The 23,146-nt window shown below is 38.5% G+C and overlaps 1 protein-coding gene across 11 annotated transcripts in view; it reads left to right on the plus strand.

The window, feature by feature from the left end:
- LOC126356163 (pericentriolar material 1 protein-like) overlaps positions 1-23,146 on the plus strand; it is a 382,055-nt gene that overhangs the window by 130,476 nt on the left and 228,433 nt on the right. For all 11 annotated transcript variants that reach the window (XM_050006912.1, XM_050006916.1, XM_050006913.1 and 8 more), the window contains exons 21-22: positions 7,338-7,498; positions 13,003-13,182. In XM_050006912.1, the coding sequence (XP_049862869.1) occupies positions 7,338-7,498; positions 13,003-13,182 (341 nt within the window). The remainder of the gene's footprint in view (positions 1-7,337; positions 7,499-13,002; positions 13,183-23,146) is intronic.

A 23,146-nucleotide genomic window follows, 5' to 3' on the forward strand; every position in this document is an offset into this window, starting at 1 on the left:
GGCTGTTCTTGTGGCATACTCTGTACTCGTTCCAAAGTGGGAGTAATGTAAACTAGCTATCTGTTTCCCAAAAACTTTGTACCATGTCTGAAGTCTATCAGTTGTTTGTAACACATTCTTTGCAAGGATTTTCTTTTAACTGCTTTCAGATCCAGTGAGTTACCATTATTTTTACTGCTAAATAACCATATTATATTTGGAGAGTTCTCTCACATATGCCTTCTGTATAAATTACATTATTTAAATTCTAGTCCTGGATACTAAAGACTTTCTTAGTGCCCGCTGATTCGCTCACGTAGACGGTATGGCCTGCAGAGATTTTTTTGTTTTATTTAATAGGATTTTTATGTTGTTCACCATGTGCAATAACTTCTAAGCTTTTCCCACTAGTTGAGGCCATATAAGCATGGCCTTTTCTGACCAAAATAGCGATAGTCCAAGGTTTTTCTTAATCATGCCTTTTGCTTTCTTGTGGAGGTATTCCCGTAGCACCTTTTATCGCCTAACAAATATTTTATTACATCTAATTGAAAAGTGTCATAAATTTAGCTTTAAAATTTTTTAATGTAACAAAATATTTTCTTAAAAGATTTTCATCCTCTATTGCTCTCCCTTCGGTGTTGAATTTCTGGAAACACTGGCACACACATTTTGTATTGCTAACCAAGGAGTCAAATTCCAGTTGTCACAGATGTAACCTTGAAAATCCTTTCTGTAGTTCTTTAGTAATCATTTATCTTCAAAATAACTCCCACCCACTATTTTACCTCCTTAGTGGTTGTATTTCCAAAAATAGTGAAACACAATTTTTTAATTTTCTGACTGAGAAACCAAATGCCAGTTTTCGTAGTTTTTGCTTCAACATTCCCTTAGTAGCGACATACTTTCAAAAAACCTTTCATCCACTATTTCGCCCCATTGGTAGTAGAATTTCAGACAATCCCTTATTATAAGACGCTACAGTAAAAGATCCACACCTTCTCCAAACGTCAAGTTTCTATCCTTAGCAGTTTGGGCTGGACGATGATGGTTTAGTGAAGCAGTTTGACCCTATTTGAACCCATTGGGGTTGAATTTCCAAAAACGGTGACATGTATATGTTTTATGCAACTCACACACATATGACCTCAGTCTCTGGCTGTTGTGGCCTCAGCAGCCAGAGGCTGCAGGTGTGTGTGTGTGTGTGTGTTTGTTCTATCTCCAACAAAGGCCTTGTTGGTCAAAAGCTCATTTTCTGACAGTCTTTTTGTTGTGCCTATCTGCGAATCACCATTTTCTCTATACGATGAGTAGCAACTAACCTTTTCATAATATTGTTACATTCCATCTTGGATTTTCCATTGTTGAGAGAAGCCAAGCACAAATGTCCATAGATTTAGCTTCAAAAATGCTTGCACAATGAAATATTTCCATAAAAGCTTTCATCCTGTGTTTCACCCCTATGGGGGTTAAATCTTTTTTGTTTCTGACTGAGAAAGCAAATCTAAAGTTTTGTAGATTTAGCTCTAAAAATGCTTTCATAATAAAATACTTTTGTAAAAAATCTCACCCCCTATTTCACCCTATTAGGGATTCAGTTTCTAGAAGCACTGAAAGACTTACTTTTTATTTCTAATTGAGAAGTGAGATACTGATGCCCATAGATGTAGCTTTAAAAATGCTTTACTAGTTCTTTAATAATGATATATTTTCAAAGAGAAGTTTTCACCTGCATAAGGTTGAATTTAAAAAAAATGCTGGAATACATATTTCTGACCAAGAAACCAAATACCAGTTTTCGTAGGTCTAGCTTCAAAATTATTTTAATAGTGACATACTTTCAAAAAGCCTTTCATCCACTATTTCACCCTCTTAGGAGTGGTATTTCGGACAATCCCTTCTTATAATATGCTAACAGTATATGAATACGGTGTCCGAAAGAGCGTATACAATTGGTGATCTTGCAGCTCTCGAAGAATGAAATACAATGAAATCCAGACCTTTGTAGCTGCTTACAGGCATTGATAAATATCAACGGGGACAGTTGAAAATGTGTGCCCCAAACAGGATTCTAACCCAGGATCTCCTGCTAAAATTGCACATTTGTAGTGCCTCTGCTCACTATAATCATTACTTGTGGCAGGGGCACTACAAATGTAGTATTTGGACAATAAGTTGGAAATGTGGGTCTCACGGGGACCGTGCCAGAGAGAAGTCCCTGTAGTCATACTATCCTCTGTGTCCTCGCTGGCTCAGTCGAATAGAGCATCTGCAATTTTAGCAGGAGATCCTGGGTTAGAATCCTGGTTGGGGCACACATTTTCAACTGTCCCCGTTGATATTTATCAATGCCTGTAAGCAGCTACAAAGGTCTGGATTTCACTGTAATTTCATGCTAGCAGTATAAGATCCACATCTTCTCCCAATTTTAAGGTTCTATCCATAATGGTGTGGGTTGGGCGATATGAGTCAGTCAGTCAGGACATTGCCTTTTATGTTCAGAGATTTTCGTATATACAGAGGTATTTATAATTTCCAAAGAGAAGTGTATAACTGATGTTGACTAAGACACATTCTTTGAAATTTTAAAGTTATCAGACAGAAAATACAGCGAGTAAGGTTATATACAACTTCTACAGAAACCAGACTAGTTACAAGAACTAAATGACATTAAAGGAGGACTTTGACAGTAACTTGTCAAAGTTCAAATGGATATGTCAAGAGAGATGCTCACAGTATAAATATACTTTTGGAACTGAAGGCTCAGTTAACTATTGTACAGCATAAAGTTGTTAAGTCTAAAACTGCAAGTGTTGATTCTTGATATACATTCTCCTACTAGAGAAAACTGCGAAACAGTTGATATACCTCAACAGTGCAAAAACTTGATGATTTACTGATAACATTGGAATTGTATCAGAGACAGCAAAGGATTTGGGAGATCATTTGAATGAAATGGCTGTGTTTTATTATTACAAGGCAAGGAGGTGCTAGGGAACTATTAGAAGCCAGAAGAGGCTCTTAATGACAGGGTCAAAATGCAATTAATTATCGTAAACAAAACTGAGAGAGAGAGAGAGAGAGAGAGAGAGAGAGAGAGAGAAGGAAGCAGTGTTATAATGGTGAACAAAAGAGGTAGACAATAGAAGGAGAGGAAAGGATGAAGTCTAAACTGCACAGTTTTTTGGTGGGACTAATTGAGTTAAAGTCAAAGGATTGTGAATGAAGGATGTGCTTAAGGAACAGATCCTACCTTTCCAGAGGAGCTCATATTGAGACAAAGGTATTGATGCTAGAGCTGTTGAAGCCATTGGTTTTGTGATCTGTAACATGTTCAGCAATGAAGTAGCCAATTTTTCAGTGTCACGGTTTGATAGTTTGTCATTTAAGTGGCTGAACTTGCCATACACACTTTGAATGCTGCACAGTAATTGCAGTACAGGTGGTATGTGTTACATCTACTTCAACACGTAGTCCCACCTCCAGTTTGGTAGCAAGATGAACTGGCATTTGAAGCTGACTGCCGGACGATGCTACTACCGCCAACATACATTGCGTGTAAGGGCCATGAAGATAAGATATGAGAAGAGACTGGTCTTGGTTGTGCTTTTGCAGAAGGAAATGAATGACCCATGGAGCACAGGATTGATTGCATGCATAATTGAAGTTATATACATATGAGGGGGATATTAGTCACAATCTGCAGGATACAGTCAAAGGCAAGTAACTGAAATGTTCCATTTTGTGTTGCTTGTACTGCAGACATCACAGACTTTGAGAGGTGGATGTTGATGAGGATGGAGAAGATAAATTGGACAGAAAGAATTAAGAATGAAGAAGTATTAAGACTGGTCAGTGAGAAAAGACAAATATTACAGGCAATTTTAAAGAGAAAAGATGTGGTTAGGACATTGCCTAAGTAGTAGTCAGTGCTTACTGAAGACACCTTGGAACAAATGGTGAAAAGAAAAAGAAAAGAGGAAGGAAAAGATAGAGGTTGATAGATGAGGCGAAAGTGCAAAACAGCTATGTAATGACTAAAAGAAGAACAGAAGTCAGAAATTGATGGAGAGCCCATGTTATAGAGAGATCTGCCTAACGGGCAGAACACTGAAATAAAAGTACTGCAATGTACTGAAGACAGACAATTGACGTTCATATTTTATGTACTGCCATTTCTGAAATAAATTATAAAATTTGCTGATGCACATTAGCTAACTACAGCTGGTGAATGAAAACATGGAAACACAAAAAACATAACACATTACCATGCCCAATTTGGTGCAGCAAGTCCTTTGCCATTCAAAACAGTTTCCAGTCTTCTTGGAATGGATAAATACAGATCCTGTATTATCAAGGGAATCATGTACCATTTGTCCCACAAAATAGTGGCAAGTTGAAGTAACCATGATTGAGGTGGATAGCAATCATGCCCCCATCTTTCAGAAGTAGACCACGAAGGCTCAATTATATTGAAATCTGGCGACTGTTGGCCAGAGGAGATGTGATTCTTCATCCTGGTACTCAAAACCAGTCCTGGACAATGAGAGCTGTGTGAACAGGGGCCCTCTCATCTTAGAATACAGCCTCACCATTGAGGAACAAACATTGTACCATAGGATGGGCCTGATCAGCTAAAATGGTCACATAATTCATGGCCATAATGCAATGTAGCAGATTACCTGTGGAGCCTGTGGAATACTACGACATGACTGCCCAAATCATCACCGAACCTCAATCATGTTTCACTCTTGGGATGTAAACTTAGCCACACATTGTAAATAGTGTCCAACCAGACTCATATACTCAAGTGGCTTTCTTCCGTTGGTCCATAGTCCAAGTTTTACAGCTTTGGCACTATGTTGTCCTGCTACAGACATTTGAGTCAGTGTTGAGCAGTTTTGGACTTTGGGCTCACTGCGCAATTCCCTATTTATGGAGCTCCTTTCATTCAGATTTGGTGCTCACGGGGTTCATGGGTGCGACATTCAGTTCTACAGTGAATTTTGGAACTGTCATTCTTATTTATTGTCATAATCTTCTTCAGTGACCATCTGTCACAATCACTCAACACACTCTTTTGTTTGCATTATGACTTAGTGTATGATATTAACCGCTTTTGCTGTATGTAGTATAAATCTTTGATACAGAGCACCTTGAAACACCAAACACTTTGGCTACCTTCATTACGGAAGCACCTACTATACAAACACCAGTATTTTGGCTATGTTCAAATTCACTTAACTCCATATAGTGCACTCACAATGACACAGGATACTGTTCTGACCACACTTGCAATATATTGCCGACACTGTGCAGGTGCCATTCTTGGTCAAATATGACAGTGCAACATGCAGACATGGCTAGAACCTGCATTTATGTTTAAGCATGCAATTCTTGTGGTTTCTATATTTTTGTTCAACCTCTGTAAGCTAAACCAAATTTATTATTATTTTTTATTTGCACATCAAGTTCCGTAGGACCAAATTGAGAATCAAATCTCCAAGATCATGGAACATGTCAGTACATGAAATTACAACATAAAAGTAGTAACAGATAAAAATAAAATGTTCATGAACCCCTAATTTTTCAAGGAACTCCTCGACAGAATAGAAGGAGTGACCCATGAGAAAACTCTTCAGTTTCGATTTGAAAGCGTGTGGATTACTGCTAAGATTTTTGAGTGCAAGTGGTAGCTTATTGAAAATGGATGCAGCAGTATACTGCACACCTTTCTGCACAAGAGCTGAGGAAGTCCGATCCAAATGCAGGTTTGATTTCTGCCAAGTATTAACTGAGGGAAAGCTGCTTATTCTTGGGAATAAGCTAATATTGTTAACAAGAAATGACGGTAAGGAAATATTGAGAGGCCAATGTCAAAATACCCAGACTCGTGAACAGGAGTCGGCAAGAGGTTGCTGAACTTACACCACTGATTGGCCGAACCGGCCATTTCTGATCCAAAAATATCATTTTAGAATGGGAAGAATTACCGCAAAATATAATACTATATGACATAAGCGAATGAAAATAAGCAAACTAGACTAATTTTCGTGTCGAAAGATTACTCTTCAGATTCCATTCTAACAGTAAAAATAGCAGCATTACATGTTAGAACAAGATCCTAAACGTGGGCTTTTCACTACAGTATCTACCAACATCCTTTTTCTTGCACCGTCATATACAAAATTTATATTGAAGTCACAACATATAGTTAATTTCTGGTACTTCCTGAAAAGTGAATAAAGGACCCTCTCTAGCTTGAGTAGAAATGCTCTGAAGCCAGAGTTAGGGGACTTATAAACAACAACAATTAAAAGTTTAGTTTCACTAAATTCAACTGTCGCTGCACAACATTCAAAGATCTGTTCTGTGCAGTGTTGTGATAAGTCTATGGGCTCAAATGAAATACTGTATTTTACATACATAGCCACTCCCACACCCCGCAAGGAACTCCTTGAAAAACAGCCAGCTAATCTGTCTCCTAGTAAAGAAAGTCTCTGAATTGTCATATTATTTAAGTGGTGGTCCGACATACCAATAATTTCAGAGTCAACGTCTATAAGCAGTTCACTAACTTTATCTCTAATACATCTTATATTCTGATGAAATATACTAATTCCTTCGCTACTTGGAAACATGACATCCTCTGTAGGCGAGCCCTTAGTTAGAGGGATTTCCTTTATATCAGCTGACTTCAATCTAAAAAAAAGGTGCAGCTTTAACACCAACTGCTACAGGAATTTTTCCATGAGTGCTCCCACCACCACCACCCACTGCCCTGTCACCTATAATCTTTGCCAGCCTCCCCTCCTCATATCTATTTAGGTGCAGGCCATGCCTAGTGAAACCTGATCTACTGATAGACTCGACTGGCACCACTGAAATGTGACCCACGCCTTCTGCCATCAGTGCCCCCTCCAGCCCCATGTTAACATGCCTAAGAGCCGCATTAAGATGGGGCTGATCATGACGCTGAAACAGTTGCACAAAATGAACATTAGTGCCGCCAATATTTTTTTGTTGGAATTGCAAAATGCTGTAGGTTTGACTAATCGACTCCGTCCAGTTTTCCCACCCTTTCAGTGTATTTATTCATCCCCCTCCCCTCTGTCTCCCTCTCTTTCTCTTACTGTCTCACATTGTGACACACATTGTTGTATTTTGCTTGAAGTAATTCTAAATATTACATAATATATTTCTTGTGGCTTTGATTGAATGATAAAAGTATGCACTATTATTTGCTGATGAGTTTATTAGTTCCTTGTTATATTTCTGAACCCTAAATTAACTGTTTAAGATAACAACATTTGAACTCTTTATGGTCCTGTATAGTAAAAAGCTTGAAACATATTTAGGAAGCAATAATGCTGCACCAAGAGCAGTTTGGACTCCTTCATCACAGCACTGTAATGTTCCTGAGGACACTGGTAGCACAGCAAATTTTGGAACAAATCATGATGGAGAAGCCAATTCTACCAACCACAGCAATTACAATCCATGGCAACATGCTCTTTTGGTGAGTGGAAAACTAGTCCTGCAGCTTGTGCTTATTTCAAGGCAGCCTTAACTATATAGAGAGTGTATGAAGGTGAATAGTTAAATATTACATTTAATCAAAGATGAAAAATTCTTATTAGTTGACAGAGGTATGTATTGATACATCTAATGCCAAATAAATTTGAGATTTCTCAAAAATATGTTGTCAGTAAGTAAAGTATGAAACTTTGAATTTCTCCTGGTGTATAAAATGTTCAGCCAAAACCGGCCGACTTATAGAAATGCAGCCTGATGTCATGTTAAACAACCACCCATATTTCAACAGGTGAACACACCCTCATTTTGAAGGCACAAATGCAATGAGACAGTCCGGACAAGGAAACTTAAACCCTCAGTATATGCCATATTGTGGTTCTTGGTAGGTTTAGCCACCACCACCACCACCACCACCACCACCACCACCATCATGAACAGTTTCCAGACCCGGGCTGAGTCTGTTTGGAACATAAGCGTCACCATCTAGTCCTGTTTTCCCCACAATATTTCTGTTTTCACTCTGGTCCGGTCCTAGCCTCTTTTTTTCAACACACCCCTCCACATCTTTCAGACGTCTAGCCCTTGGTCTTTCTCTTTGCATCTTCATTTCATGTGTCTTCTTGGGAATCCTCTTGTTTTCCATTCCCTTTAAGAGCCCATACAATCTTAGCCTTAATGTTTCTAGCCTGCTTTGCAAGGGTTCCTTTCTCACTATTTCCCTTGAACCTTACTTCACCTTGTCTATCCTATCCTACTTCTTAGGAACTTTATTTTGTGTGCCTTTAATGTGTTTACATCTTTTTTCTTCATTTCCAACATTTCAGATGCATAGGTCAGTATTGAGATGTAGTAAGTTCTATACTTTACTTTTTTTTTCTTTTCCTCTGTCGCACTTCCCAAATGCTTGACACTTTCCACCTTCTTCAGCTGTTCACCTCGAATCTTTATTCCACTAGTTGGGTTAGCTTGCTTTCTATTTCTAACAAGGGTCTCACAGTTGTGTACGTAAAATTTCATTCCATACTGTCTGCCAAGCATCCAGCTGTTACTGAATCTAATCCTTCCTATTTCCCCAGATCATCAAGACACCTGTGAATACCACTGCTTTCATTTGGTCTTCTCCAGTTTTCTCTGCCACCTTAATTATTCTCTCACACAAGGCCACAATGAAGAGGAGAAGTGAATGCACTGTCCTGTTTCACATCACTTGTTTGCTTGAACCAATGTGTCCTTTCATTTCCCACTTCCACACAACTCATACTTCCACAGTCTCCTCCACTCTGTTAGGTGGATAACGGGGCTCCGGTGAAGCTGTGATAGGCCTAGCAAGCCAACAGTGAATCAACAACCAGCTTTCAACATGGAAATAGCCTCAGAAAGGATGTGCCGAGGGTTGTAAATTGAAAATGGCCAAGTGTATAATCATGGGCATTAAGATATAATTTTTATTAATTAAACTTAGAAAATTTTTTGCCCCCATTGAATAGAAAATTGTAGACTGCATCTCAAGGAAGACATTGTTATGACATGTCTCCTATTATTGTGCATGAATTGCCAGTTCCTGTACAGATGTTCAGTTTTCTACAGGTGCTGAGTGGTGTCTAGGATTGATATCAGAGCAGTAGGTATCCAAAGGAGTTGGAAATGAGTCAGAAAGTTTAATAGACAAAATATGAGTATGGAGTAGATTTGGGCCTCAACTGGAGTTGAACAGGCCACCAGCCAGCTAGAATTGTCATGGTAGATGTCAGTCAGCAAAGGAACAGAGTCCAAAGACCATTAGGAGAGAGGGGAGAGGACAAGATGTCCTGCCAAGCTGAGAGCCGTAGCCAGAGAGAACTAATGTCTCTTGACCGTTGCTTCTGGTCACATCCTGCAGTCAGCACATTATTCCTCCCATAATCACCTCATTGGTTGCCCAGATGCTGTCCAGGAAAACTTTGTCCACATTCTTTACCAGAACAAACAGCATTTTCGCTAAGGTGGTGACCGCATCTTGCACGTATGCCACCAGAAATTAGAGCATAAGTACTGACAGCAAAAATTTTAAATAGAAAAAGATTTAAAACTGACCAGGCTGATGGTGGCCAGCACATAGAATTCAGCAAGGTTTGGGTTGGGTTTTTTGTCTCTTGGGCAGGTTTTTGAAGGCAAGAATTACATTATATCCTTGCAAAGTTCTATGAGGCTCTCCTCATTTCAATTTATTCCACAGTGAACAGGATACTGCCCACAGTGTTTTGAAATTTACTCTCCTTACTGATTCTCACATTACAATCCCAGTACAGGATGACCGTATACTTTCCGGGAATCTTATAGTTAAGAACCCCCAGTTCCTCCCAGAATTAATTTGCTCCATGTGGATCATTTCCTTGAACTGTCTTCATTAGTCTATTTTTTCTACGATGTTTGTAGTTATCAGATGGTTGCTGCTGATTTTTCTCCTAGCCAATACTTTTTTAGGTACTGTATACACTTCAGTTTTTATTTCCCATTTATCATGATTATTCTCTGGAGCTTTATTTTTCATTGTATTTGTTTGGGCATTGAACAGGAAAATAACTTCTTCCTCATTTAGCTCTCCTGTGTTCCACTTAAATAGAGATTTCATTTTTAGCTTTTTAAACTTAAAATTGCACTCTGATAGAACTATGTTGCTGTGTGTTCAGTCCAGTGTAACTTCTGCTGTTTTTAATTTGATTGCTAAATCATTGTTTCGCTAACACAGGATGAGGTAAATAAAAGTGGCCTGAAAGAGTGGAAATGATTGTATGTGAATGTATGCATATTACCACCCCCTGTGATGCACACACCACTTGTATGCCTGCCACGTGATCCACACCAATTCAGAGTGTAATGTGGGCTGTGTCAGTGTGAGTGGAGCAATGCAAAGTGAACAGGATCTCAGGGGGAGAAGTTTAATGGTGACAAAGTGCCAGCAAAGAGTGCCATGCAGTGCTTAAACTGAAAATGGTGTGTGATAGGATCTATTTTGAACAAGTCAAAAACAATTTCGAATTGTTCTTGCACACCAGAAAATGTGGCTGCAGTTCACTACAAACTGCTTCTGACTCCTACCAAATCAACCAGATGCTTGTCACGGCAGCAGAGAAACTGCATAGCTCCCATGAAACACCATTGCATCAGAAGATTGGGGCTTGGTGTGCAGTGTCTGCATGCCGCATTATTGGTCGCGTCTTCTTTCATCAGACGCTGACTTCGGTGCATTACATTACCAACATTTTCAAACTATTTGCTGTAGCATTAATGGAGAAGGAAGAGAGCTATAATTAGTTCCAAAAGAAAGCAGCAACTGCTGATAACAGCCAGCCGAACCATGGTGTACATTTACACCATCTTCACATCTGACACAGTTGTTAGTAGAGGTCAGTCTGGTTGCAGTCCTACCTGGCCACTCATGTCACCTGATCTGTCACTGTGCGATTACTTTGTGTTGGGAGCCCTCAAGTCTAAGGTGTATCGCAACAATACTCATAGTCTTTGAGAACTGTGGCAGAACATTTTAGATGAGATTGCAATTCCAGCAGTCCAGCTTCGATCTGCCTTCAGACACTTGCTGACCAGGGCCAAAAGTGTCAAGAGATGAATGGTGGTCATTTTCAACATCTGCTGTAGTCTGGTAAGTACTGTACTTCATTTTCTCTTTGTACCCTTTAACTATGTTCTCTGGGCCACTTTTATTTGCCCCACCCTATAAGTAATTGATTTGATATATTCATTCACTATCTTGTGGCTACCCTGCATACATTCGTCTTGGATATTAATTGATAATCTACTAATCAGTCATCCCTCTTTTTTTCTTTTTCACATGCCAAATGGTCTCACTTATGTCTTCTCTTCATATACTGACAGTGGCAGTCGTATTGGTAGTATATCATCAAGAATTCCCCAGGGAATGTGATATGGCTGTTCTTGTACTCTATGTGCATAAATGATCTGATGGGCAGAATGAGCTGGAATCTGCAACTGTTTGTTGATTACACTGTAGTATATGAGTAAGTGTTGTCATCAAGTTACTGTAGGAGGATACAGGATGACTTGAAAGAATTTCTATTTGGTGTGATGAATGGCAGTTTGCTCTAAATGTTAAGTTAATGCATATGGATAAGGAAAACAATCCTCTAATGTTCGAATATGTTATTAATGGTCTGCTGCTTGGCAGTCATGTTGATTAAATACTTAGGCATAACATTGCAAAGCAATCCGAAATGGAACAAGTGTTTAAGGTCGGTAGTAGGGAAGGCCATTGATCAACTTTGGTTTGTTAGAAGATTTTGAGGAAAGTGGGCCTCCTGCATAGAGGAGACAACTTGCACGACACCATTGTGACCCATTCTCCAAAAATTATTTCGAACAGTTAGTCCACGAACCCATGCGAATTGTAAATGGTTGCAAAAACACACTTGACCTCTTAGCCACAAACAACCAGAGCTAACAGGGAGCATCATGACTGATACAGGGATTAGTGATCACAAGGTCGTTGTAGCTAGGCTCAATACTGTTTCTTCCAAATCCACCAGAAACAAACGCAAAATAATTTTATTTAAAAAAGCGGATAAAGTGTCACTAGAAGCCTTCCTGAGAGACAATCTCCATTCCTTCCGAACTGACTATGCAAATGTAGCCGAGATGTGGCTCAAATTCAAAGATATAGTAGCAACAGCAATTGAGAGATTCGAACCTCATAAATTGGTAAGAGATGGAACTGATCCCCCATGGTACACAAAACAGGTCCGAAAACTGTTGCAGAGGCAATGGAAAAAGCATGCAAAAGCATGCAAAGTTCAGAAGAACGCAAAATCCCAAAGATTGGCTAAAATTTACAGACGCGTGAAATTTGGTACAGACTTCAATGCGAGATGCCTTTATAGGTTCCACAACGAAACACACACACACACACACACACACACACACACACACACACACTTCCAACAGCTGTTTTTTAATGAGTCCATAATTTTACATTAATTTACACTGTTCTGTTGTAAGCAGGATTCCTCCTCTTTAGTCAGTTTTCCCCCAAATAATAACTTTAGTGCTCATTGATTATATTAATTAATTGTATTTCATGCAGAATATCATGTGATTAAAAAGGCACAGGTGAACCATAAATTTCTTTTTGGTAGAACAGCAGGAGTCATGATGTAATAGTTTGTTGCATTGATCCATGCAGGTATTAATTCGCCATTGAGGTGCTCATTTAGCAATAGAACCATGAACAGGCTGAAGATCAGAACTTATAGTAAGTTTTAATCTCATTAAGTTAGTAGAAACACTTGATGGAACTGGTAATTACAATGTCTTCAATATGCTAATTTCAGATTAAGTGGCCTGAAAAAGAATAGAGCACTCTTTTTTTTATGCTATTTTTCAGTGAGGACTTCTGTTTATCATGACTTAATATAATTTTGCTTAAAGGTGTATGTCGCAAATGATATCTATGTTCAGTATGCTATTTTTGCACAGCTGGAACAGCAACAGCAACAACAACACCAGCAGTACAATGCAAATAGTTATTACCAACAACTTTGGGCAGCAAGTCAAGTGCAACAACAGCAAGTTTTGCTTACAACTGTTAATCAGTGCTGTCAAATGCTATGGTCTCAACAGCGGGAAATTGCATCACTACGTGCTGCTGTCAGTGCAGTAAGTATTAAAAATCACTTTCGGTATTCTTTAATTCATATAAAAATATTACATCATAAAATTTCAGTATAAAATTTTGCATTTTTCCTAATTTTCTCAGTAATAAACTTTTATATACTTAGAAGTATATAATAGACATATATACGTTAATCCTTGTTCCATAGATCATGAATATGACATTTTGTCATGATATGGAACATGTCACTTTAACATAAATTTTCTTTACACAAAATAATTAATTAATTAATTTTTTTCTGTTACTACTTCATATCTAAGACTTCATCTATTGAGTAGGAGTAGTTCACATTCAGAAACTCTTTTAATTTGCTTTTAAATGTTGGTTGGCTATCTCTCAGACTTTTAATACTATTTGGCAAATGACCAAAGATTTTTGTGGCAGCATAATTCACCCCTTTCTGTGCCAAAGTGAGATTTAATCCATAATAGTGTCTATCATCCTTTCTTTTTGTGTTGTAGCTATGCACTTCACTGTTATTTCTGTTATTTTTGAATTGGGTTGGGTTATTAATGACAAATTTCATAAGTGAACATATGTATTGTGAAGGTACTGTGAATATCCCATGTTCCTTAAATAAATGTCTACAAGGTGGTCTTGGGTAGGCTCCAGCTATTATTCTGATTACACACGTTTGTGCAATGAATACTTTCTCTTAATGACAAATTGTTCCAAATTTTGATGCCATATGAAAGCAGTGTATGAAAATAGGCATAGTAGACTAATTGGTTGCACAGGTCACACCAATATTCAAGAAAGTTCGTAGGAGTAAGCCACTAAATTACAGGCCCATACCGTTAATGTCGATATGCTGTAAGGTTTTAGAACTTATATTGTGCTCAAACATTATGAATTACCACGAAGAAAATGGTCTTTTGACACACAGTCAACGTGGGTTTAGAAAACATCATTCCTGTGTAACACAACCAGCTCTTTATTCACATGAATTGGTGGATGCTATTGACAAGGGATATCAGATCATTTCTGGATTTTCGGAATGGTTTTGACACTGTACCACACAAGCAGCTCGTAGTGAAATTGCGTGCTTATGGAATATCGTCTCACTTATGTGACGGGATTTGCGATTTCCTGTCAGAGAGGTCACAGTTCATAGTAACTGACGTAAAGTCATCGAGTTAAACAGAAGTGATTTCTGGCGTTCCCCGAGGTAGTGTTATAGGCCCTTTGCTGTTCCTTATCTATATTAATGATTTTGGAGACAATCTGAGCAGCCACCTTCAGTTGTTTGCAGATGACGCTGTCGTTTATCGAATAATGAAGTCATCAGAATATGAAAACAAACTGCAAAACGTTTTAGAAAAGATATCTGAATGTTGCGAAAAGTGGCAGTTGACCCTAAATAATGAAAAGTGTGAGGTCATCCACATGAGTGCTAAAAGGAACTAATTAAACTTCAGTTACATGATAAATCAGTCTAATTTAAAAGCCATAAATTCAACTAAATACCTAGGTATTACAATTATGAACAACTTAAATTGGAAGTAACACACAAAATTTTTTGTGGGGAAGGCTAACCAAAGACTGCGTTTTATTGGCAGGACACTTAGAAAATGTAACAGATCTACTAAGGAGACTGCCTACACTACGCTTGTCTGTCTTCTTTTAGAATACTGCTGCGGAGTGTTGCATCCTTACCAGGTAGGACTGATAGAGTACATCGAAAAAGTCCAATGAAAGGCAGCACGTTTTGTATTATCACAAAATGTGGGAGAGAGTGTCACAGAAATGATACAGGATTTGGGCTGGACATCATTAAAAGAAAGGCGTTTTTCGTTTCGATGAAATCTTCTCACCAAATTCCAATCACCAACTTTCTCCTCCGAATGCAAAATTATTTTGTTGACGCCGACCTACATAGGGAGGAATGATCACCTAGATAAAATAAGGGAAATGAGAGCTCGTGCGGAAAGATGTAGGTGTTCATGCTTTCCGCGCACTATACGAGATTGAAATAATAGAGAATTGTGAAGGTGGCTGGATGAACCCTCTGCCAGGCACTTAAATGTGATTTGCAGAGCATCCATGTAGACGTAGATGTACTGATATGCTTATCACCAAAATTTTCAATAACCCTAATAGCATAAGTAGCCGAACCTAACTGTTTCAGCAGATTATTGATGTGTTTCTTCCAATTCAATTTCTCATCAGTGCACAGTGCAAATTTTGAGTATTCTGACTTAGCAACTGACTTTCATTAATAGTCAATATTTATCAATGTTGTTATGCCATTTACTGTGCAGAATTGTATAAACTGTTTTTTCAAAATTTAGTGAGAGTCCATTTGCAGAGAACCACTTAATAATTTTCTGAAACATTATTTGCAATTACCTCATCTGATTCTTGCTTCTTGGGTGTGATTACTGTACTTGTATCATCAGCAAAGAGAACTAGCTTTGCATCTTCATGAATATATAGTGACAAGTTGTTAATGACACGATTTGTGATACCTCTTCAGTTAAAGGGCTCTGCTGGTTTTTGCAGATTATCTGTACTGTTAATTTCAACCTTCTGCGTTCTTCCAGGTAAGTATGAACTAAACCATTTGTGCACTGTCCCACTCATACCACAAAACCTGAGCTTATCTAGAAGAATTTCATGATTCACGCAATCAAAAGCCTTTGAGAGATCACAAAATATCCCAATGGGGTGATATTTGGTTATTCGATGCATTTAATATTTGATCAGTAACAGCATTTATAGCATTTTCTGTTGGAAATTGTTCTGTTTCAAAAATTTTGGATAAAGCTGTCAGAAGTGAGATTGGGTAGTAGTTGTTAGCATCAGATCTATCCCGTTTTTTATGCAATGGTTTAACAATAGTGTATTTTGGTCTATCTGGAAAAATGCCCTGTTTCAGTGAGCTACTACATATGTGACTGAGAATCCTACTTATTTGTTGGGAACAAGCTTTTGGTACTCTGTTTCAATTGCCATCAATTTCATGTGAGCTTTTTCGTGTGAGTTAATTTATTATTTTCCTAATTTCAGTAGGAGAGGCGAGTTGAGTTTCAGTTTTATCAAATTGCATAGGTACTGCCTCTTCCATAAACTGCCTTCCATTTTTTAATGAATAGCAGGATCCTATTTTATCTACAACACTTCAAAATGATTATTAATAATGTTTTCTAATTCTGACTTCATTGTGTTTGATAGAAATATGGTATTTTTGTGCTCTTGATTGCCCTGTTTCCCTTTTCACAGTAGTCCAGATTGTTTTAATTTTATTATCAGATATGCTAATCTCAGACATAATGCACATACTTGTGGACTTTTAATAACTTTCCTTAATACAGTGCAATAGTTTTTATAATGTTTCACTGTTTCGGGATCATTACTCCTCCTAGCTGTAAGGTACATTTCCCTTTTCTGTTTACAAGATATTTTTATCCCTTTAGTAAGCCATATTCTCACAAAGGTACATCTCATCCCAGTCTAACTGTTGCAAGTTTTCCCTAAAAATTTGGAATTGTAAAATCATTCATGGAACATGCTATTTTGGAGGGCTGTTTTGCATTACTGTATGGAGCTATATCATATACTGTAATTAGCCGTGTGTCATAATCAGACAGACCATTCTTAACAGGAAAAGTTTTTATTTGATTAAATTTATCTTGGTCTATGAGAATGTTATCTATCAATGTGCTGCTTTCATGCAGCACCCCAGTAGGAAAATCAATAATTGATGCCAAATTGAAAGAACCAAGTAATACTTCAAGGTCAAGCTTTCTGTCTGACTCTTTCAGAAAATGTACGTTGAAATCCCCACAAACAATAATTTGCTTTGACAGATAGCACAAAAAAGAATCAAGTTTTTCAAAAATATTTAAAAATTTCTGAATGGGGACCTATACACGGGTACAATTATGAAAGTGCCTTTGTTTAGTTTAAGCTCAAATGCACATGCTTCTATATGTTGCTCTATAATGTCTCTTCTTACATGTGCTGAAAGATTATATCTACCTACATTTACCATTTCCATAGCTGTGACTATATGATGTTCAGACAGGCATAGTACATTTATTTCACCCTCAATTTCTAAATCTATTCTGATGCAATATATTAACATTATTTTTCACTGTGCTTTTATGTGAATCTTGTGACATACTAACATTATTTTTCACTATACTGTTATGAGATTCTAGTCATATTTTCACATCTCTAGCAACTGCCTCTCTGAATTTCTCATTAAGTCTAATTTCAATCAATGCAGAATGACTGGAAACTGATCTTAGCTTGAAAAAGTACTCCCATGAGTTTCAGTGCAATACTCCCCCCCCCCCCTCCCCCCCCCCCCCCCCCCCCCCCCCCCCCTCTCTCTCTCTCTCTCTCTCTCTCTCTCTCTCTCTCTCTCTCTCTCTCTCTCTCTCTCTCTCTCTCTCTCTCTCTCTCTCTTTTAAAGATTTTGCTATCATCCCAGCCAGTTTACCCCTTTCCTTTCCTATTGAGGTGCAGGCCATATCTTGTGAAGTCCCACCTACCAATACCATCAACAGATACCAAACCTATGGCTGACAAAGTAGCCTCCCAAAGCAGCTGATCTAGCTCCATATTGACCCTCCTGACAGAGTTGTTCAGTTGGGGCCAGTCATACCGCATCAAAGCAGGAACCAAGCCGCCATTTGTATGGTTCATTGCAAATGTTATTTTTACCCGGTCACACTCAGTATTGTAGCCCTGATCCCTATCAATACTGTTTCCGCTCCACCAACTACCACAACTTGATCCTGCTTTGTAAAACCCTTGCACAATGATCCTACATTCTCTATCACTTGGCTAAGACATGCGCTGGGCTTGAAAATACTTGTGACCTGGTACCTGTCACCTAATTTTTCCTGCATGATCTGGGCCACACCTCTTCCATGGCTGCTACCTAACAACAGAACTTTCCTCCTACTTTCTACTTTTTTTGCAACGGTTGGTTTCCTAGTGAAATTTTGTTGAGTGCTGACTACGCTTACATCTACTTGATCCTCTTCCTTAGCTGACTGAGGTAGCAAAGCAAATCTGTTGTTTGTGCCAATGATGAAACTGTTCTCTTTTTATGGACGCAGTTCCTTGCCACCACTTCCCACCTGTCTTCACCCTCCTCCCCCCTTAACCTCATCAATTCCTACCTAGCACTATCCAGTTTAGCCTGAAGGGCTCTAAGCTTCCCTTCCTGTTATGCTATTTTCCTATCCATTGAACATAATCTGCAATACCATGGAAGAGACCCGTTTACTTCCCCGATTCCCATGCCACTACATTCACCCCAGTGTAACCATCTGCCACACAGCTGCACAGAACCCCAGAACTGATTTTCCTATGGCAGCTCAAACACTTTTTGCTCATGGTTGTATACAACATTTTTTACAAAATTTACGTAGGCAACAACAGTAATATTCTATTAACTACAGATCACAAAAGTCACTAAAGTTATGTGGAACACTAATATACATGTATACTATTAATATAGTAATGTAATGAAGTTAAATTAGTGTTCAAAATCAAAACTTGTATACTCGAAAAATTAGACCTAAGATCGTGTATGTGCGATATGTACTTTGTGCGTTTTGAAAGGAAATAAAAGATAGAACTTAAAACCTGCACTTCCCTGAATAGATACGGCGCTATTAAATATATGTGTGATGAAAACAACCTAAATTATTGACTTAATGCTTAAAGAATGTATGTAAACCTATGTCTAAAGTACACGGAAACCGGTTCTCATTTTATGTTTTTGTTTCTTTCCAAGAAATACTTTGCAACAAATGAAACCTTCAGTAGATAATATAAAACACACTCTAATTAACTTTGTTGTGGTGTAATAGTAGCTTAATTGACAGTTATTATAAAATTACTGACTTATCTTCATGAGCTTAATATTCAAGCATGTGCAATCTGTGCCAGTGCAGCCAACATGTGTTTTCTATATTTTAAGCTCAAGCCGCTGTTTGTCAGATGGTCACATTGCTGATCATTTATGAATGTGGCTGCCTAAGAGGAACTACTCAGTACTACTTTTGGTGTAATTAAATTTGCAGTACAGTAAATACATTAACAAGAAATGATGCCTGAGTTTACTGTTCATATCCATATGTCTCTTCATAAAAGCTCTGTTGCAATTCATATATTCATGTCTTTGTCAGGCATTATCATGCATATTGTTGTTTAACTTCAATTCAGCTTTACTTGTATTAGAAACCCACTGTGTTACGAAGCTTGTATTCTATGAGTTCCCAAATCACATAATATTTGGTAATATTGTGGTTTGAGACTGTGTGTCATTTGTTTACTTGTTCATTGGCCACCTGCCAGTTTTATTATAAAATTTGTTTGTACATACCATTAACATTATTTTTTAGCTCGTTGGTGTCATTACTTATTTAAGAGTCTTATTCGTATCTTATCTCTCAAAACTCATTTTCAGAAAGTCGGTAGATGAGTTTTGTGTATCTGCATTTTTTTCTGTTGCTGCAGCATAACAACTCTGAATTAAACTAAACATTAATAAAAAAAATTGTCACTTGACTAACTAGTAAGAAAAATATTGCCAGGGGACTGGATGATGCAATCATTGCCAGTGTAACATCATTGTGTTTATGGGGAAGTGAAGAATTTGGTTTTACTACCAGTCTTGCAGAACATGTGCTGCACAGCAATCACATTTAGGTTTTTGAGAGACAGACATAGGTTTTGACTCTTTTGAATAGACTCATGAGTACTACCAGTAACATCTAACAAACAATATATGTTTTGTTCTTTTTCTTAATAATATCTAGTAAAGATACCTCTCCATTTATTCAATTGAACTTCTATGGCTTTCCTCAGAAAAGATTTACAGTGACATTGATATTCAAGAACTGCACAAGTTCTATACTTGCTCACTTGCTGGAATATGAGTTGATAGTTGCATCTATAGAATCATGAGATGGCAGGCATAATATTTGAATGCAGTGAGTACACAATGAGTGTATGAATGCAGTGAGTACCAGTACGGTATCAGTCTGAGAAAACATGTAAGGTGACTGTCACAGACAAAATCACATGGCTGTCTAAGAAGAGCTCTTCATTACTTCTTTCAGTGTAATTAGATTTGCAGTTCAATAAATATATTAACAGTAAAAGCTGCCTGAATTTCTAGTTCATATCCATATGTCTCTTTATAAGAAGTTCTGTTGTAATTCACATGTTGCATGGCTTTACCACAGACAAAATTGAAGTACACTATTTGTTTGGAGAGAAGAGATGAAATCTATGGTCACATATAAATGAATAAGTGTACTTTTTGGTAAGTCTATGTAAGAACTGATTGAAGGCATCATCTGCAGCATAGAAATTATCTAGACGAATCTGAGGAGGGACTAACATCTATGTCATGAAAACATAGGTGCCATGATGGTGGTGGTGGTAGTAGTAGTAGTAGTAGTAGTAGTAGTAGTAGCATTTATTCATCCTTTGATCATTTTGTACAGCAGCATGGACATGCCACTAAGGAGGACACTGAATGTAGATTGCGTAACTGGAAAAAGAGTTTTTTGTCCTAATTATGTACAACAAGTACAATGTAAATTGTATATTCTATCTCATATCTTGTCAATGACGCCACTTCACACATTATTTTACTCTTCAGTTACTAGCACACTTCAACAGCTTTTGGAATGCCCAATGCCCGAAACAATCAAAACAGAAACCACACCAGGTCAGATCAGTCTTTATAGAAAACTCGTAGTAAAACATGTGTATAAGTGAACTAAATGACAAGACTGTGTGAATGTGAATAATTTTTGTATGACTTGCTGTAAAAACTATTATATATTATCATCCTCATCAAAACTTTATTAAATATACCTAACAATGGAAAGTCCAGGATGGAATAACAACCGTATTATAAAAAGGATAAATTTCTATCACCATATTGAGGAGATACTGAGTTGCAGAGAGGACCGACATAAAGCCTGCCAGACATTCAAGCTTTTGAACAAAAGGCTGTCTTCTGAAGTTTAAAAACAAACACTCATTCACACAGGCACAACTCTCACAAGGATACTACTGCCTGTGGCTGGCAACACCTGCTGGGAGAAGCAATCTGGTGCAGGGTGGGTGGTGGCTGTAAGGAAGTGGCTGGTGTGGAGAGACGGAGGGGAAGGAATAGCTGGGCAGGGGTGAGGGAATGTGCTGTGCTGCTTGTTGGAGCATACAGGGACATAGTGGAGTAGGATAGATTTGTTGGGTGCAATTGGGAGGCTTAGTAGACAGGAGGTGGGGCGGGGGGGGGGGGGGGGGGAATGGAAAAGGAGAGAAATAAGGCTAGTGGGTATGTTGGTGGAATAGAAGGCTATGTAGTGCTGGAGTGGGAGCAGGGAAGGAGATGGGTAGGTGAAGGATAGTTGCGAGTTGTGCTTAGGTGAAGGTGTGTGTGTTTTCTACTTCAGAAGAACGCAGGAGCTTAGATGTATGGCAGCTTTTGTATTTGCTTGTCTGTGATTCTCCATCCTCTCCTAAATTCAGAGCAGGAAAAAAAATTAGTACACCTTTTCAGAGGTTTCTAACTCGATCAAGATTTTTGCTGCAACAGTGCATATGGAGTACATGAAATGATTACGTTTACAGATCAGTAGCAGAAGCAGTCTGTGGTACCAAGTATCTACCAATGCTGAAACACACATATTAGTACAAGTTATAGCCTCCATGGGCAGCAATGCTGCCAGTGCCTCTGGCACCCATCGTACAGATGGTGAATGCTGTCCTTGGATACATTATGCCACATCTGCTCGACCTATTTACATAGTTTGGTAAGAGTTGTTGGTTGCTGAGTTGGTTGAGTCTCTTCTTGTGCCATCATATTCGACAAGTGTTCAGTTGGAGACAAGTCCAGATATCGTACTGACCAGGGGTGTTGCTGCATGTCCTGCAGAGCATGAAGAGTTTCACTGGCAGTGTCGGTGAACATAATCCTGTTGGAAGGACACGTCACCTTCCTGTTGAAAGAATGGTAAAAGTACGGATCTAATAACATTCTACATGTAGAAAATGCTGGTTAACGTCTTCTCCACACCCCAGACCATAAGGCTTGGGGTAGAGCTGCATTTCTTGGACAAATGCACTCTACAAGACTGAGTTCACCAGGTCTACGCCGTACGTGCAAACAGTCATCACCTGAATGCAAGCAGAATCTGCTTTCATCGCCAAAGACCACAGCACACCATTCCATCGTCCAAGTGATCCTCTGATGGACCAGTCAAGTCATGCATGTCGATGCTGTGGCGTGAGAGGAAGATCAGCTAGAGACGTGCGTGCTCGTAGTCCTACTGCTAATAACCGTCCGCAACAGTTCATGTTGACACATCTGTGCTCACAAGCACTCTTATCTGTGCTGTGGTAGCTGTACAATCTGCCACTGCTGCCCTTACAATATGACGATTCTGGTGGGCATCTCTGCTGCACGGATGTCCAGAACCTCATCTACAGGTATGAGAATGCTGATGTGACCACTGATATCAGGATCGTTGCACAACTGACACAGCATATCCAACTTTCGTATCAGTTGTCTGAAACGACTATCTTACCACTCGGCAGACCACAATTTGACCCCTTTCATACTTGCTCAGTTGAGTTGGCTGTAGGAAGCACAAATGCATCTCTATGACATCGTTGTCTGCTTGCTTTGTGTGTTTGCAGAACACTGTCTGCAAGCTTTATTTATTAAAGGACAGACTCAGATGGCACTCTGGCAACTGTGCGACTACGCTACCTGTTGGTGGATGATTTTGAAACCATTACTAGTACATCTAATATTGCCCAGGTGGCATGTGCCATCATCAGATCAAAATTGAAGTCATCTTTCCAGGTGTACTAATTTTTTTTCCAGCAGTACTTAGCTAATGTTTTTACTTTCTTTGTTTCTACAGCCAATACACTGGAGTGTGTTATAGGTTTATACAGCTT

The sequence above is a fragment of the Schistocerca gregaria genome, chromosome 3 (genome assembly GCF_023897955.1).
Source record: "Schistocerca gregaria isolate iqSchGreg1 chromosome 3, iqSchGreg1.2, whole genome shotgun sequence".
NCBI lineage: Eukaryota > Metazoa > Arthropoda > Insecta > Orthoptera > Acrididae > Schistocerca > Schistocerca gregaria.